The sequence below is a fragment of the Anomaloglossus baeobatrachus genome, chromosome 6 (genome assembly GCF_048569485.1).
Source record: "Anomaloglossus baeobatrachus isolate aAnoBae1 chromosome 6, aAnoBae1.hap1, whole genome shotgun sequence".
Classification (NCBI taxonomy): Eukaryota; Metazoa; Chordata; class Amphibia; order Anura; family Aromobatidae; genus Anomaloglossus; species Anomaloglossus baeobatrachus.
In genome coordinates, this window is record NC_134358.1 from 522,089,470 (window position 1) to 522,108,814 (window position 19,345).

The following is a 19,345-nucleotide window of genomic DNA, read 5'->3' on the forward strand; positions in this document are numbered from 1 at the left end:
CAGTAACTAACATGGTGACAACTGCACACATAATCCAAGTGTGAACAGATAGGAGGACCTCTATTCTATCCACGGGTGGGAGTCCTAGAAGTGGAACCACCACATCAGACATTCATGGTGTTTATACTTTCTATTACCATAACAGCTCCGATAGGGATACCTAGAAATGAGCCAATCAGCCCAGATTCACATACAGCAGATGGAGTGAATTTGGCTGGAAAATTCAATTAGCATTGAAGTTATTCCATGCAAATTAAATGTTCCTTACTATGCTCTAGGTGGGTCTCAGTAGACCCCACAGCATAAAAAACCCCAGTATTTTTTAAATGTAAAAGAAATAGATACAGGGTGTTCTAAATATTTATGAACCAAAATGGGTCTCCACAGGAAAAAATGCAGCATAAGATTTGCGCGTTCTTGTGCATTTTTTCCTTGCATTTATTTTCTATGCATCAGACGAGACCAAATATGCTACAAAAATGCAGCAGCTTTGGAATTTCTTCAAATCTGCAAGGAAAAATGAAGCAATGCATATGTATGAGAGTTCAGGAACCTCAATCACTTTGCTGATACTAGGAAATCCTGCGGTTTTTGTGACAAACACAGCAAATACAAAGCTCTCCCATCAAAGTTTTTATCCTCTTAAATGTATTGCAATCATATTTTATAGCACTGTGTACTTACTATTGCGCATATTACCCTTCTACCCAGTTAATTCTTCTGTTTTCCATTAGTTCTTTGACATCATGTGATTAAAATCTTACACGCTGAATCATAAGCTCTATGTACAAACAGAATGTCCCTTTTCCCTGCACGAGTCATCACTAAAGAGGAGCGGACCCATGGAAGTTCAGGTTCAACCGGACTTAATATAAAGTTCTGTTCTAGACCCAATATATTGAATAGACCTGGCTCACTAAGTATATTAGGGTGCTCTGGAGAAAAGACCAACTGTAATCAAAAATAAATCTCCGGCACTCCAATAGAAGAATGAAAACAAAGTCTGGGTATCTTTGATGTTTTTTATTGGTGAAAAAAGTCTGTTTCTGTCTCAACGTTTTGGTCACACTTAGACCTTCATCGAGAGTATTTATCAGACTGCCAAATAGAAGTGAAAAGGCTCAGTGGTTACTGCATAGATAAGGCGCCTATCTCCTCCAAGAGGGGACAGCCTGTCAATATATATGTCAGGATACTGGTAGGATCAGTCTGGGGTTGGCATGAATTACCTAGTTGGTAATGCCAGTCTCCTGTACTTGCTGTGAACTTATAATGCCAGAAAGCGAGGGTTAATGCTTATCTGTAAAAAGCAGTGGAGAGAGCTATTGATCGTATAGGAGTCCTTGCTAGAGGTAGTGTTAGGGTGACAGGAATTATCCTGATAGGCACTACCAGTCTCCTGTACTTATTGTGGACTTCTCAGAGAGGAGTAACTTGTGTGAGGACATGCCCTATGCGGTAGGCTATTCCCAAAGGGGTTACTTGGAGATGAATCGGTCAAACGACCCATAGGAAGCATAGGGGACCTGCGTCCGGTAGGAGTTGTGGCTGGCTGCTACTCCTACCGGACGCAGGTCCCCTATGCTTCCTATGGGTCGTTTGACCGATTCATCTCCAAGTAACCCCTTTGGGAATAGCCTACCGCATAGGGCATGTCCTCACACAAGTTACTCCTCTCTGAGAAGTCCACAATAAGTACAGGAGACTGGTAGTGCCTATCAGGATAATTCCTGTCACCCTAACACTACCTCTAGCAAGGACTCCTATACGATCAATAGCTCTCTCCACTGCTTTTTACAGATAAGCATTAACCCTCGCTTTCTGGCATTATAAGTTCACAGCAAGTACAGGAGACTGGCATTACCAACTAGGTAATTCATGCCAACCCCAGACTGATCCTACCAGTATCCTGACATATATATTGACAGGCTGTCCCCTCTTGGAGGAGATAGGCGCCTTATCTATGCAGTAACCACCGAGCCTTTTCACTTCTATTTGGCAGTCTGATAAATACTCTCGATGAAGGTCTAAGTGTGACCGAAACGTTGAGACAGAAACAGACTTTTTTCACCAATAAAAAACATCAAAGATACCCAGACTTTGTTTTCATTCTTCTATTGGAGTGCCGCTGTTCTAGACCCAGACTTGACCGAACTTCATTGGAAGTCACTGATTGGCAGTTTGGCTCTTTGCCAACATACAGCCAGCCACAAACAGAAAGCTTCTGGGGGAGAGTGAGGGGGTTTGGATTTTTTTTGCGCACACTACATCTGACAACGCTGATTTCACCCCCCAGCCAAAAAAGCACTGCAAGCGGCTAGGACTAGGAGGTTTGCATAAGTAAAGCATGCAAACAATGATTTTTTATTTTTATTTTTGTAAAGTACGAACACTGAACTTTAAAGTTTGGGTTTGCTCATCACTAGTCAGTGGCAAGGGGAGTAAGGAGCAGCTGTGTCAGGAGTTGAAGATGGGAGTGATTTATGCAGAGATAAGAGACTTCCTGTTTCTTCACAAAGCTGAGAAAGATAGATTTTATTGGGTAGAAAGGCAAAATGAGTAATTGTAAGTACACTGTGCTGTATGTGATGATTGCCATACATTAACCCCTTCACAAACTAGGACGTATATGTACGTACTAGGTCGCCTCCCCCCGGTGAGCCCATGGTAATAGTTAATCCCCGCAGATAGTTAATGCCTATCTGATCAGTACACATTTGCTGCTAACAGGCACGGGTGGATTGGTTTTTGGCACCGCTCCAGTTCCATCTCGTGACTGTAACTTCTGACTGGCCGGTAGTCACAAATTACATCACAAGCTCCCAATGCAGTCAATGCTAGCCAGTACGAGGCTATTATTATTATAGCGCCATCAATTCCATGGCGCTTTACATGTGAAAGGGGTATAGTGACGAGTACAATAATCAAACAATACACGACACAGACTGGTACAGGAAGAGAGAGGTCCCTGCCCGCGAAGGCTCACAGACTACAAGGGATAGGTGAGGATACAGTAGGTGAGGGTAGAGCTGGTCGTGCGGCGCTGTATCAGACTGAGGGTTACGGCAGGTTGTAGGCTTGTCGGAAGAGGTGGGTCTTCAGGTTCCTTTTGAAGCTTGTCAAGGTAGGAGGGAGTCTGATGTGTTGAGGCAGAGCATTCCAGAGTATGGGGGAGGCACGGGAGAAATCAGATGCAGAGAAAATCAGGATACATAGAAGGAAAGGCGAATCATAGCCTTGTATTGAGTTGTGACCTCGGGTGCACTACATGAAACACTGGAGCAGTCGGTAGGTCACAAATCACCGGAGACCGACTGAAGCGGCGATGATAGAAGGGGATTATAATACAGGGATCAGGGGACTTAAATTTAAAGCACCACGCCAGCAGTAGAATAAAAAAAATACTGAAGTAGTGCTTTACAAGGATACAAGTTTTGACGGGAGTGCATCTTTAACATGTGCACATATCCTTAACAGTTTTCATCAGGGATGCAAGAATGCAATGTACAAGGCAGGCTTTTTAAAGAGTAGTTTTTGACATGGCAAATTTTGACTGACGGATCAGCTATATATAAGCCAAATGGGGGTGATAACATAGGCTGTCAAAATAGAGATCGGGACAGAACAATCTGTAATACAATTATTCTGCGTGCAAAGAATATCCTGTTACTGGCCGTTCCTCTATATCTCTTTATAAAGAGTGATGTGCTGCCAATAACGAGAAGTATTAAAGAGTGCATTTTGTTCATGCTGAATGATTGAGGTCCGTTTAGAAAGGACAATACACTGTGTGCAGAATTATTAGGCAAGTTGTATTTTAGAGGATTTTTTTTTATTATTGATCAACAACTATGTTCTCAATCAACCCAAAAGACTCAAATATTAAAGCTTAATATTTTTGGAAGTTGGAGTGGTTTTTTATTTGGCTATCTTAGGAGGATATCTGTTTTTGCAGGTAACTATTACTGTGCAGAATTATTAGGCAACTTAATAAAAACCAAATCTATTCCCATCTCACTTGTTTATTTTCACCAGGTAAACCAATATATTTGCACAAAATTTAGAAATAAACATTTCTGACATGCAGAAACAAAACCCCAAAAATTAGTGACCAATATAGCCCCCTTTCTTTCTGATGACACTCAGCAGCCTACCATCCATAGACTCTGTCAGTCGCTTAATCTGTCTACGATCAACATTGCGTGCAGCAGCCACCACAGCCTCCAGACACTGCTCCGAGAGGTGTACTGTTTTCCCTCCCTGTAGATCTCACATTTTATGAGGGACCACAGGTTCTCTATGGGGTTCAGATCAGGTGAACAAGGGGGTCATGTCATTATTTTTCCATCTTTTAGACCTTTACTGGTCAGCCACGCTATGGAGTAGTTGGATGCATGTGGTGGAGCATTGTCCTGCATGAAAATCATGTGTTTTGTTTTTTTTTTTTAACGATACCGACTTCTTCCTGTACCACTGCTTGAAGAAGTTGTCTTCAAGAAACTGGCAGTAGGTCTGGGAGTTGAGCTTCACTCTATCCTCAACCCAAAAAGGTCCCACAAGTTAATCTTTGATGATACCAGCCCATACCAGTACCCCACCTCCACCTTGCTGACATTGGAGGGGAACTCTCTGCCCTTTACTGATCCAGCCTCTGGCCCATCCATCTGGCCCATCAAGAGACACTCTCATTTCATCAGTCCATAAAACCTGTGAAAAATCAGTCTTAAGATATTTCTTGGCCCAGTCTTGACGTTTTATCTTATGTTTCTTGTTCAAAGGTGGTCGTTTTTCAGCCTTCCTTACCTTGGCCATGTCCCTGAGTATGGCACACCTTGTGCTTTTAGATACTCCAGTAACGTTGCAGCTCTGAAATATGGCCAAACTGGTGGCAAATGGCATCCTGGCAGCTGCACGCTTGATTTTCCTCAATTCATGGGCAGTTATTTTGCGCCTTTTTTGCCTAACACGCTTCTTGCGACCCTCTTGGCTATTTGCCATGAAACGCTTCATTGTTCGGTGATCACGCTTCAAAAGTTTGGCAAGTTCAAGACTGCTGCATCCCTCTGCAAGACATCTCACAATTTTGGACTTTTCAGAGCCCGTCAAATCTCTCTTCTGACCCATTTTGCAAACGGAAAGGAAGTTGCCTAATAATTAAGCACACCTTATATATGGTGTTTATGTCATTACACCGCACCCCTCCTCATTACAGAGATGCACATCACCTGATTTACTTAATTTGTAGTTGGCTCTTAAGCCTATACAGCTGGAGTAGGACAACATGTATAAAAAGTATCATGTGAGCAAAGAAGGGAATTTTGTTACTTACCGTAAATTCCTTTTCTTCTAGCTCCTATTGGGAGACCCAGACGATTGGGTGTATAGCACTGCCTCCGGAGGCCACACAAAGCAATTACACTAAAAAGTGTAAGGCCCCTCCCCTTCTGGCTATACACCCCCAGTGGGATCACTGGCTCACCAGTTTTAGTGCAAAAGCAAGAAGGAGGAAAGCCAATAACTGGTTTAAACAAATTCACTCCGAGTAACATCGGAGAACTGAAAACCGTTCAACATGAACAACATGTGTACCCGCAAACAAACCAAAAATCCCGAAGGACAACAGGGCGGGTGCTGGGTCTCCCAATAGGAGCTAGAAGAAAAGGAATTTACGGTAAGTAACAAAATTCCCTTCTTCTTCGGCGCTCCATTGGGAGACCCAGACGATTGGGACGTCCAAAAGCTGTCCCTGGGTGGGTAAAGAATACCTCATGTTAGAGCTGCAAGACAGCCCTCCCCTATAGGGAGGCAACTGCCGCCTGCAGGACTCTTCTACCTAGGCTGGCGTCCGCCGAAGCATAGGTATGCACCTGATAATGTCTGGTGAAAGTGTGCAGACTCGACCAGGTAGCTGCCTGGCACACCTGTTGAGCCGTAGCCTGGTGTCGCAATGCCCAGGACGCACCCACGGCTCTGGTAGAATGGGCCTTCAGCCCTGATGGAACCGTAAGCCCAGCAGAACGGTAGGCTTCAAGAATTGGTTCTTTGATCCATCGAGCCAGGGTGGCCTTAGAAGCCTGCGACCCTTTGCGCTTACCAGCGACAAGGACGAAGAGTGCATCCGAACGGCGCAATGTAAATTCTTCTCATACTGATGAACTGCATGAGGACAAAACGAAGGCAAAGAGATATCCTGATTAAGATGAAAAGAGGATACCACCTTCGGGAGAAACTCTTGAATGGGGCGCAGCACTACCTTGTCCTGGTGGAAAACCAGGAAGGGAGCCTTGGATGACAGCGCTGCCAGCTCAGACACTCTCCGAAGAGATGTGATCGCTACCAGAAAAACCACTTTCTGTGATAGTCTAGAAAGTGAAACCTCCTTCAGAGGCTCGAAGGGCGGCTTCTGGAGGGCAACTAGTACCCTGTTCAGATCCCATGGATCTAACGGCCGCTTGTACGGGGGTACGATATGGCAAACCCCCTGTAGGAACGTGCGCACCTTAGGAAGGCGTGCCAAACGCCTCTGAAAAAAGACGGATAGCGCCGAGACCTGACCTTTAAGGGAGCCGAGCGACAAACCTTTTTCTAACCCAGATTGCAGGAAAGAAAGAAAGGTAGGCAAAGCAAATGGCCAGGGAGACACTCCCTGAGCAGAGCACCAAGATAAGAATATCCTCCACGTCCTGTGGTAGATCTTAGCGGACGTGGGCTTCCTAGCCTGTCTCATGGTGGCAACGACCCCTTGGGATAATCCTGAAGACGCTAGGATCCAGGACTCAATGGCCACACAGTCAGGTTCAGGGCCGCAGAATTCCGATGGAAAAACGGCCCTTGGGACAGTAAGTCTGGTCGGTCTGGTAGTGCCCACGGTTGGTCGACCGTGAGCTGCCACAGATCCGGATACCACGCCCTCCTCGGCCAGTCTGGGGCGACGAGTATGACGCGGCTGCAATCGGATCTGATCTTGCGTAGCACTCTGGGCAAGAGTGCCAGAGGTGGAAACACATAAGGGAGCCGGAACTGCGACCAATCTTGCACTAGGGCGTCTGCCGCCAGCGCTCTTTGATCGCGAGACCGTGCCATGAAGGTTGGGACCTTGTTGTTGTGCCGGGACGCCATTAGGTCGACGTCCGGCCTTCCCCATCGGCGACAGATTTCCTGAAACACGTCTGGGTGAAGTGACCATTCCCCTGCGTCCATGCCCTGGCGACTGAGGAAGTCTGCTTCCCAGTTTTCTACGCCGGGGATGTGAACTGCGGATATGGTGGAGGCCGTGGCTTCCACCCACATCAGAATCCGCCGGACTTCCTGGAAGGCTTGCCGACTGCGTGTCCCCCCTTGGTGGTTGATGTATGCCACCGCTGTGGAGTTGTCCGACTGAATTCGGATCTGCCTTCCTTCCAGCCACTGCTGGAAGGCTAGTAGGGCAAGATACACTGCTCTGATTTCCAGAACATTGATCTGAAGGGTGGACTCCTGCTGAGTCCACGTACCCTGAGCCCTGTGGTGGAGAAAAACTGCTCCCCACCCTGACAGACTTGCGTCTGTCGTGACCACCGCCCAAGACGGTGGTAGGAAGGATCTTCCCTGTGATAATGAGGTGGGAAGAAGCCACCACTGCAGAGAGTCCTTGGCCGTCTGGGAAAGGGAGACTTTCCTGTCCAGGGATGTCGACTTCCCGTCCCATTGGCGGAGAATGTCCCATTGAAGTGGGCGCAGATGAAACTGCGCAAACGGAACCGCCTCCATTGCCGCCACCATCTTCCCGAGGAAGTGCATGAGGCGTCTTAAGGAGTGCGACTGACTTTGAAGGAGAGCCTGCACCCCAGTCTGTAGAGACCGCTGCTTGTCCAGCGGAAGCTTCACTATCGCTGAGAGAGTATGAAACTCCATGCCAAGATACGTTAGTGATTGGGTCGGTGACAGATTTGACTTTGAGAAGTTGATGATCCACCCGAACGTCTGGAGAGTCTCCAGTGCAACAGTCAAGCTGAGTTGGCATGCCTCTTGAGAGGGTGCCTTGACCAGTAGATCGTCCAAGTAAGGGATCACAGAGTGTCCCTGAGAGTGCAAGACTGCTACCACTGCCGCCATGATCTTGGTGAACACCCGTGGGGCTGTCGCCAGACCAAATGGCAGAGCTACGAACTGAAGATGGTCGTCTCCTATCACGAAGCGTAGAAAGCGTTGGTGCTCTGTAGCAATCGGCACGTGGAGATAAGCATCCTTGATGTCTATTGATGCTAGGAAATCTCCTTGAGACATTGAGGCAATGACTGAGCGGAGGGATTCCATCCGGAACCGCCTGGCGTTCACATGCTTGTTGAGCAGTTTTAGGTCCAGAACAGGACGGAATGAGCCGTCCTTTTTTGGCACCACAAAGAGATTGGAGTAAAAACCTTGACCTCGTTCCTGAAGAGGAACAGGGACCACCACTCCTTCTGCTCTTAGAGAATTCACCGCCTGCAGAAGGGCATCTGCTCGGTCGGGATGTGGGGAAGTTCTGAAGAACCGAGGCGGAGGACGAGAACTGAACTCTATCCTGTACCCGTGAGACAAAATGTCTGTTACCCACCGGTCTTTGACCTGTGGCAGCCAAATGTCGCAAAAGCGGGAGAGCCTGCCACCGACCGAGGATGCGGAGGGAGGCGGCCGAAAGTCATGAGGCAGCCGGCTTGGAAGCGGTACCTCCGGTTGCTTTCTTGGGGCGTGAGTGAGCCCGCCAGGAATCAGAGCTCCTTTGCTCTTTCTGAGTCCCTTTGGACGAGGAGAATTGGGGCTTGCCCGAGCCTCGAAAGGACCGAAACTTTGACTGCCACTTCCTCTGTGGAGGTTTGCTTGATCTGGGCTGGGGTAAGGAGGAGTCCTTACCTTTGGACTGTTTAATGATTTCCGCCAATTGCTCACCAGTCTGTCTCCAGATAATGGCAAGCTGGTTAAACATTTTTTAGAAGCAGAATCTGCTTTCCATTCTTTTAACCACAAGGCTCTGCGCAAAACTACAGAGTTGGCGGATGCCATTGAGGTACGGCTCGTAGAGTCCAGTACCGCATTGATAGCGTAGGTCGCAAACTCAGACATTTGTGTAGTTAGGGACGCCACTTGCGGCACTGCTGGACGTATGAGAGAGTCCACCTGTGCCAGACCAGCTGAAATAGCTTGGAGCGCCCACACGGCCGCGAATGCTGGAGCAAACGACGCGCCGATAGCTTCATAGACAGATTTCAACCAAAGGTCCATCTGTCTGTCATTGGCATCTTTAAGTGAAGCCCCATCCTCCACTGCAACTATGGATCTAGCTGCAAGCCTGGATATTGGAGGGTCCACTTTTGGACACTGGGTCCAGCGTTTGACCACGTCAGGGGGAAAAGGATAACGTGTATCCTTAAGGCGTTTAGAAAAACGCTTGTCCGGATAAGTATTGTGTTTCTGGATGGATTCTCTGAAGTCAGAGTGGTCCAGAAAAGTACTCAATTTACGCTTGGGATACAGGAAATGGAATTTCTCCTGCTGTGCAGCTGGCTCCTCTGCAGAAGGGGCTGGGGGAGAAATATCCAACAGCCTATTGATGGCCGCTATAAGGTCATTTACCATGGCGTCACCATCTGGCGTATCCAAATTGAGTGCGGCGTCAGGACAAGACTCCTGATCACCCACCTCTGAGTCATCATATAGAGACCCTTCTCGCTGAGACCCTGATCCGCGTGATGACGTGGAGGGTCTCTCCCAGCGAGCTCGCTTAGGCGGACTGGGACTGTCATCGGAGTCAGAGCCCTCAGCCTGTGATGCCTGGGACCCCCTTGAATTACGGATTAATTCCAGCTGAGGGGGGCCGGGGAACATAGACACAGCGGTGTCCATGGTCTGAGCAACTGGCCTGGACTGCAAGGTTTCCAGGATTTTTGCCATAGTCACAGACATTTTATCAGCAAAAACTGCAAATTCTGACCCCGTCACCGGGGCAGGGTTCGCAGGCGACTCTGCCTGGGCTACCACCACCATAGGCTCTGGCTGACGAAGTGCCACTGGAACTGAACATTGCACACAATGAGAGTCGTTGGAGCCTGCTGGTAGATTAGCCCCACATGCTGTACAAGCAGTGTAAGCAGCCCTTGCCTTGGCACCCTTGCGTTTTGTGGATGACATGTTGTTGTCTCCCCAGAGTAATATAGGGTATACAGCCAAGAAGCGACCAAACAGTGCAGTATATATATATATAAATATATCTGGTACAGCGAAAAACAGTACACAAATATAACACTGTGGCACTAGTGGGGCCGCACGTATGTGCTGCTTACCGCCCGCTTAGCGCGGGTGTGTGGTCGCCAGAAATCCCTAGCCTGGGTCCCCCAGAGCCTGCGTCCGTTCTCCAGCCAGACTGCATGTGTATAATGGCTGCCGGCGTCCTGGGGAGCTGCAAGCCTGGGGGCGGGCTTAGGGCGTGCACAGAGAAAAAGCGCGAAGCCTGTGTCCTACTGTGCTCAGTGAGAGGGCTGGAGCATGTAAATCGTGCTCCAGCCCTCGGCGCTGCCGATTGAACAACGTCTCTCCCCTACCCTGATTGACAGGGTGGGGGGCGTTAACGAAGCGGAGCTAGGCCGCAGAACAAACCGGGAACTAAAGTTAGAAGCGCCGCCGCCGTAAAAGCGCGGTCGGCGCGTCCCCGGCGCACTACAAGTCGCAGCTGCGCCGCCGCTCCAGGGGCGGTCGGCGCGGCGATCCACACACATAAAGTCCCCCAGTAATCTGCGGGGACTATAAGCCCAGCGCACAGCGCTACAGTCCCCGGCGCACTAGCACACCCAGCAAGTCTGGGATGTGCGTGGCCTGTCATACGGGGACACAGAGTACCTGAAAGCTGCAGGGCCTTGTCCCTGAACGGCACTCCCGCTCCACATCCAGCAGGTTCTATGGGTCTGTGGATGGAGCCCGGCCTCAGGGCTTGGTGGCCGGTAAGATCCCACTTCCTCAGAGCCCCACAGGGGGATGGGGAAGGAAAACAGCATGTGGGCTCCAGCCTCCGTACCAGCAATAGGTACCTCAACCTTACAAACCACAAGTGGGGTAAGAAGGGAGCATGCTGGGGGCCCCATATGGGCCCTCTTTTCTTCCATCCGATATAGTCAGCAGCTACTGCTGACTAAACAGTGGAGCTATGCGTGGATGTCTGACCTCCTTCGCACAAAGCAGAAAACTGGTGAGCCAGTGATCCCACTGGGGGTGTATAGCCAGAAGGGGAGGGGCCTTACACTTTTTAGTGTAATTGCTTTGTGTGGCCTCCGGAGGCAGTGCTATACACCCAATCGTCTGGGTCTCCCAATGGAGCGCCGAAGAAATACTCATTTGCTAATAATTCTGCACACGGTGTAGTACGGTGTAAGTGTTCCAATGAATGCTCATTTGCCAATTATTCGCTTCCCTAAATGGGCCATTAGTCTGGAATCAGAGAACCACCCTCCAATACAGTAAGGGTACATGTCCACGATCAGGACCCGCTGTGTCCTGGATGCGGGTCAGTGAGTCTTCTCAGCAGGAAAATGCAGAAGACTGCAGCGGCCTGTGCCCACAATCAGGACCCACTGTAGCCTGGAAGCGACAGGTCCTGACCTGCGGGCCTGGGAGTAATCTCCGCATGAGACCATAGCAGCCTGTGCCCACGGTCTGGGCTCAGGCAGTTGTGGTCTCTCACTGTGTTCTCCCTGTAGAGAACACTTGCAAATCTGCATTAAAGCATTGACATGCTTGAGGCTCAGAAAGTTGCATTGCCGGTCAGTTTACTCTGTGGGCTGCACACGCACAGTGGGCATGGGATTTCTATAAATCCCATCCACTGTGCTTGTACTGTACATCTCAGCGTTTTCAACTCAACTGAAACATGCTGTGTCCAAAACGCTGTGAACCCTGATCGTGGGCACGCACCCAAAGACTGACAGTCCGGTGGATAATCAGGGGGTAGACCCTGCATAGATATTTGCCACCATTTTACTGGACACATTTTGCAGCTGCCACACACCTTGGAAATATACCGCAAATACAACTTACACCTCCATCAAATATGGCATTTGCCAGAAATGCCAGATGGCCAGTCCAGTCCTGTTGGTGCCCATAGTCACCATTAGGGAACTGCTCTTCACACGACTCCTATTTTTCAATAGTGCAGTTGTATATAGTGTATATAGCGATGTATCTGTGAAATGCATTCTATAACCAAATAGAACGGCTCATAAAAAAGGCAGAGGTATAATGTTAAGAAACGCATGGATACGGTCATCAATGAGAGTCGCACGACAACATTTTGTGAAGCTTTTTTTATCTTTTTAATTTGAGATCTTATATCACAAAATACATGTTTAAAGTTTACATCAGGTAGTAGAAACTGAGATGTCCTCTATTACAAAGTACAAATATCAGATGCTTTTTTTTTTTCTTTTTTCAATAACTGCTTCCAAAATGCAGACTACATTTTTCCTGTATATAAACTGTACACAAAAAACAAGGCACTATACAGTTGGTTATGAGCCCCTTTAGTCTGACGTATAAGCACAAGAAAAGGAGGATACAAACTAAAGTGTGGATAACTAGCAGTGCTTCTGCGGGGGCCGCGGGTCGCCCCCCACGCTGATGAAGGACTCTAGATGGGGACGGCTCGCTCGGCCTTTTCACTATTGTACCCCTGAAGGACACAGTGCAAAGAAGCAAGTCCACACATGATGTGACCACCCGATTACTTACCACCACATGCAAAAAAAAGAAAAAAAAAAAGAAAAAAATTCACAAATGCATATGGTATACAGACAACCTGAGGTTATCTGCCGGTAGCACAGTATTGGCTTTGTATCTCATGGTTTGTGTAATAACACACAAATCGTACACAGTGATTATATTGCATAGTTAAATACAGTGTCGATATAAATACATTCTATTGGATTGGACAAAACAGAACATTTACAAGAGAGAACCGGATCCAAAAAATGTCACGTTTGCAGCCAAGGAATAAAGTTTGCATTTAGCGTTAAGTGCACGGAAGATATAGGTTGGGTTCCTCGGAGAAAGACTCATATTTTGATTGGTTCTTTCAGTACATTTACATTAGGACATAGGGGTCAACAGGCAGCGCTGCAATCATCGTCATTGGATCTCACACTGGATGTCTGCCGCGTCCTTCATTTCAGTGTCCTATCCACAACGGCCGCACACAGGAGTAGAAGACAGTACATTGAATTGTGCACAAATGTCACGACAGCGAGTGCAAAATTCTGCAGTATCTTAGTGGAGAGGCGGCTGGAAGACAAGTGCAGACTCGAGAGGATCCAGCTAACCGTGAGGAAAGGGCAAGATGATGCGATTGCTCTCTTCAGAAAAGTCCGTTTGCTTTTTTGATGTTAACTTGTTTCCAGGATGGAAGCGTGGCGTATTCTTCTCTAGACATTTCTAATGCAATCTGCAAAGAAATTATATCATCAGATGCATATCTGGAGTAAAAGGTTTACTGGTCTATGAGGAACAAGCAGTCCTAGGATAATCGTTCAGTGTAAACAGGCCGCTGACCACACAACAAGCATTACTGGGTCAAATCAGAAACAAGCAGTCCTAGGATAATCGTTCAGTGTAAACAGGCCGCTGACCACACAACAAGCATTACTGGGTCAAATCAGAAACAAGCATTCATAGGATAAATCGTTCAGTGTAAACAGGCTGCTGACCACACAACAAGCATTACTGGGTCAAATCAGAAACAAGCATTCATAGGATAAATCGTTCAGTGTAAACAGGCTGCTGACCACACAACAAGCATTACTGGGTCAAATCAGAAACAAGCAGTCCTAGGATAATCGTTCAGTGTAAACAGGATGCTGACCACACAAACATTACTGGGTCAAATTAGAAACAAGCATTCATAGGATAATCGTTCAGTGTAAACAGGCTGCTGACCACACAAGCACGATAAACGCTCCTTCACAGGATGAAATGATATTTTCGCTGCCAAGAACAATGGCCGCCTGTGCACAGATTCATCTATTAACTGCGCTACATCTATTTTGTCGAGTACAAAATAATGTGATCTTTATGCATTTTGGTATTCGGAATCCAAAAATCAGTTTCTGCCAGTCATGTCTGTTCTTTCCCCAAAAAACTACTGATTAAGGAACTCTTACAGTAATAGCATAACATTATATACTATTATATTCTTTAGATATGTTGAAATTTGCAAAAAAAAAATGCTGAATATGCAAATCGGTATAACTAAAAAAATATATAGCAAAATATACCTTGAAATATAAACCACGTAAGGCTCAAGGAATACAGAAATAGCAGAATGGGATTTTTTTTCCCCTCTTTTTTAGTTCATGAAGAAACCAAACAAAAAAACGTAACCTTTAATAGGTGCTCATTAACAAGTGATAAAAGGATCACTGATTAAAAACGTGAAAAAATAAAAAGATAACACATATGATCCTTGGTCTGAGGAGGAGCGGGCCAGCGCTGCAGGCATCGGGCCAGCACGGAGGAGGGGAGGGATTTCTCTCCCTCTCTCTTCCGTAGCCGGCTATTGAGATTCTCGCTCTGCACGCGCGGTACACCGGTGTACCACGAGTGCAGTGCGATTTTTCTCGCGCCACATACACTTGCATGGGTGCAAGAGAAAGTCTCGCATTACAGTTGTAGCATGCTGCGATTGTTTTCTCGGTCCGATTAGGGCTGAAAAAATAAATCGCTCATGTGTGCTGACACACGGGCTAATATCGGCCTGAGTGCAATGCGATGTTTTATCGCAATCCACTCGCACCGATTTTCTCGCCGTGTGGCTTAGGCCTTAAAGTCACTCTTCTGGGGAGTCATCAAAGGGTTAAATGCTCTGCATTCTGTCAGTGCAAAAGGGTTACTAACTGCATATAAATAGATGCCCTCAAACGGAAGTACACACGTCCTCCAAACCCGGACAAAGATTTGTTGATCTTCACACCTCAGTGTGTGCCCGTGGGACCCATGCGGAGACGTGCCCTTCTTTTCCTAACATAGTAATCTAAGTGATACATCGTTGGATTCAAAGTCTGTTTGCCTACATCATGCTGCTCTCAGATGAGGTAGCAAAAACCTGCTGACAGATTCACTTTAACCTATAATGCTCCTTTTTTTTCTAGAAATGGGATTCTAACTGATCAGGCATTTCCAAATTATCCCTAGAGTACGCTGTAGCTGACTACGGTCAGGACACCCCTTCACAATGTGTAGGAAGCAAATGAATGATATTTACCTCAAAGTCTTTATCAGAGAGATAAATTTCAAGCTTCAGTGGGTCCACTCCCTCGGGTAATGGGCGGGCAAGGAGTTCTGCCAGGGGGTAGATCTTCTTACAAAGTTTGGCCAAAACATCCTCCACAAGGATTATCTGACTGGAGACATCAGCATCCTGGAAAAAAAATAATATAAAATAAATATAATAAAATAAATAATATAAAATAAATATAATAAAATTAATATAATATAAAATAATAAAATAAATATAATATAAAATAATAAAATAAATATTATATATACAGTGGAACCTTGGATTAAGAGTAACTTGGTTTGAGAGCATTTTGCAAGACAAGCAAAGCTTTTCACAAATTTGTAACTTGATTTAAGAGCAATGCTTTGCAATAAGAGCAAATCCTCACCATGCACACGTCCAGTTCCGAACTCTCACCGCGCTCTGACCCGCTCTGGAGGTAACTTTCTGTACATATGTACTGTATACCATTGTACAGTGCAGTATATACTATATAGCATGTCTATAAATTTGCATTTGTGGATATAGTATTGTACTTTCTTTCGGTTAACCAGTGCAGCACATTACTTATACTGTATCTCCCGCACACCAACAATTCTATTGTAAGCTAAAGTGCAGTTTAATTTGTTTTACATGTTTTTACTGCACAGTATTTTGTATTAGTGACTAATATTTTTATATGAATACACTACATTATTTTGTATTACTGTAATAAGTTTGTATAAATACAGTAAATATTTTTGGGTTGTGGAACGAATTGTCTGCGTTTCAATGATTTCCTATGGGAAAATTCACTTTGATATTAGAGTAACTTGGTTTAAGAGCGCACTCCCGGAGCCAATTATGCTCGTAATCCAAGGTTCCACTGTATATATATATATAATATATACACACACACACACACACACATACACACATACATATATTATATATATATATATATATATATATATATATATACACACACACACTTTGTAAAGAACAAAACAATATACTATAGCAATGGTGTATATATGGAATATATGTGGAATATTTAGAGCAGCCACGGGTTTTTTTTTTGCACCAACAGTTTTGTCAGTGTTTGAAAATACTGAACCTTTTACATGCTCCAAAGTTATAAAATATGGTGGGGGGGGGGGGGGGAGAGTGTGTCAGTGATCCCATCCAATTAAGGGTTCGCTCATATGTGCAATGTGACTATGAAAACTAAAATTGCATTGCAACGCAGGTGCATTACATACAGATCACCACACAGATTTTACTCGTCCCACTTTTTTGGATGAAAATCGGTGCCATTTTTTATCTGAAGCTGTGAGTGGCCCCAGTACTCACTCGCTCTGTGATCTGGGCGATGTCTTCTCGGTGCTCCCAGCTTGGGAACATGTTGGTAAATGTCAGAGGTTCCAGGCCGGCGTGAATCAGGTACGACTTGGGTGGCTTTTTACTGTTCTTGCCTAGAATACAAATTTAATGTGGTCACAACAACATGTCTATGCTTGTTTTACAGTGGGGGAAAAAAAGGGGGATATGCCAAATTTCTGTGTTTATTTTGTTATACTTTATTTAAAATCATTAAGTCTCATAGGGGAACTTGAAGCTGAAATCCTCCAAAAATCGCTTGCTCTAAATATTGTAACATCACAGTATTGCAGTATATAGCTAAAAGCTCAAATCTCCTATGAATCAGCACTTTGGGATCCTTTTGCGTGGAAAGGGGCCATGGATGCCCAAAACGGCACATCCCAAGCATCATGAGACTTAAATAATCCACGCCTTCTCAGGCCGCTCACCTTTGCAATACTGTAGCACGGTCTCCATCGCACTCTTTCTGTCTGTATCCCATCGTATCCGTGCTGATCCAGTAATGACGTCTTCTGCAGGCCACCAGCCCTGCCAGAGGTAAACCTCGTGATGGTTGTCAACAAGGAATAAAGCTGCAATAAAATGAGAGAAAACCGATTAATATCTACCATGGAGACAACAGATAATCACTAATTATGAGCGAATTATAAAATATTCTGGTTCAGATTATTCGCACAGAATACCGAGTCCTATTCCAGTATTTGTCATGAATAAAAAATAAATGAATAAAAAAAAAAAACCTAATACAAGTCATGGGGAACCCGAGCATTTTTATGGAAATTCTTATGCTCTGGTTCCCCATTAACTCGCATTAGGTTTGTTAGTCGTGATTAATAACTGGAATAATACTTGGTATTTGGTACGAATAAAAAAACAAAACAACTTTAATAACTGAATAAATGTAAAGTATTAATGTTTTGTTTAAATATTTGCTTTTAATTGAGAAAAAAAATAATTAAAGTTTGATATATTCCACTCTTAAACACTAGGGGGAGCAGCTGCTAAAATCCTACTGTAGAACTAGCTCACATTACAACTGCAGTAAAAGTGGGCAGAATCTGCTCTCCTGTGTGTGATGTCACCTCCCCTCCCAATCTGGGTGTTTCCAAAAGGATAAGAGAGAATGAAGTTTAGGGACACAGTGCGGAGCCATTTTGTTGGTGACCGCAAAGTGATCCTAAAGTGTCACTAAGGACAGCTGGCATAGTGCCCCACTGTATCCCGCGCCCCCATATACTGTGCTGCCAGCCGGGATCGGAGCTCTGAGGTGACGTGCTGTGAGGAGGGGTGATCTACAGCCTGAGCGGCACTGCACTACAGATGTCACGCTGCGATCACTGCTTCCAGCCACATACACTCACCTTAGACCTGCGCCCCGGCAGCCTGTCCTGTCAGCCTGGTGTCTGTTCCTCCTGTCAGCACGGAAGCCCGAGGTGAGCATATACAAAGAGGGGGGTTGAGCGACGAAGTGGGGGGTGAGCGGGGGAGAGAGTTGGTGAGCAGAGGGGGTGGTAAGCGGTGGGGGAGGGGAGCAGCACACCAGGATCAGTTACGGTGCAGTCACCGCTGCCCGGCACCGGTACTCACATCCTGGCGGGTGACAGGGGGAAAGTGCAGCACACAGCATATGCTGTGAGCACCACAAAGATGGCGGCGATCTCCTACCTCTGCTGTGAGCTGGACAGCCCTGCTCCCCTCCCTTCACCTTTACAAATGCGCATTAGATGCTTCAATAGAATAGATAGGGGCAGAGTCACTTCTGCTAATGTATGCGTGCATTTCTAGAAACAGGAAGTTTAGAAAAGCTTCAGTGGGTCAATGTGAAAATCACCAGATTTGAAGGATTTATTATATATATATATATATATATATATATATATATATATATATATATATATCTATCTATATCTATATCTATATATATATATATATATCTATATCTATCTATCCATATACACAAATAGTAAATATACACGTAACATAAAAACTTGATTGAAACAAAAGTAGGTCATTTTCTGATGACCGATTCCCTTTAAAGGGCAAAGGAAGGGGTGAAAATGGGCCGTCAAGCAGCATAACCTCACTCTCAAAGCTCCGATAGAGGAGTACTTGCCTGGCTGCGAGGCGGTGTACAGGTCCTCCTGCAAGAACGGCATGGAGTTTACTACAGACGTCAACCTGGACGGATACATAAATTCTGTAGCGGTGAATTCTCCAGATGAGCTACTGAGGCTGAACAACCGTGGTGTAAAGTTAAATTTTCCTGGATCTGTTAAAACATGAATAAAAACATATATGATCAAATTTAACGCCCATCGCCGGCTCCTAAGCCTTTGAGCACTGGGTGCTGCAAGGAGCCTGACAGACTGGGATGCCAGGACCAAGAACAAGGACAATGAGGGGATCCTACATAGGAACAACCACCAGATTCAGATAAGGACCCTTCCACCATATATATATAATAATTATTTTCAACACTGAAATCTTAACTTATTCTACTTGCAGTCCCATGTAAGCCATTGAATTACAGTCCCATGTGAGTAGCTCATAGCAGGGAACTGTATATTTTATATGCTTAACTGGTATGGCAGTAACTTGTTGACAGTGTCTGTATTGCTGCTCTCGCAGCCGTGATGTCAGACTAATATATATCTGAACTATAAAGTCTGGTATGTGCATGCCATATATTGAAAATCCAGGATTGGTTCTCAT

General features: G+C 45.8%; 1 protein-coding gene across 11 annotated transcripts in view; it reads right to left on the reverse strand.

Annotated features, from left to right (window-relative positions):
• Positions 1-12,308: 12,308 nt before the first annotated feature.
• Positions 12,309-19,345, reverse strand: part of SVIL (supervillin) — a 200,986-nt gene continuing 193,949 nt past the window's right edge. For all 11 annotated transcript variants that reach the window (XM_075315505.1, XM_075315507.1, XM_075315506.1 and 8 more), the window contains 5 exons: positions 18,747-18,902; positions 17,062-17,205; positions 16,604-16,725; positions 15,257-15,412; positions 12,309-13,441 (listed from right to left, as the gene is read on the reverse strand). In XM_075315505.1, coding sequence (XP_075171620.1) covers positions 13,355-13,441; positions 15,257-15,412; positions 16,604-16,725; positions 17,062-17,205; positions 18,747-18,902 — 665 coding nt within the window. In that variant the 3' untranslated portion in view covers positions 12,309-13,354. The remainder of the gene's footprint in view (positions 13,442-15,256; positions 15,413-16,603; positions 16,726-17,061; positions 17,206-18,746; positions 18,903-19,345) is intronic.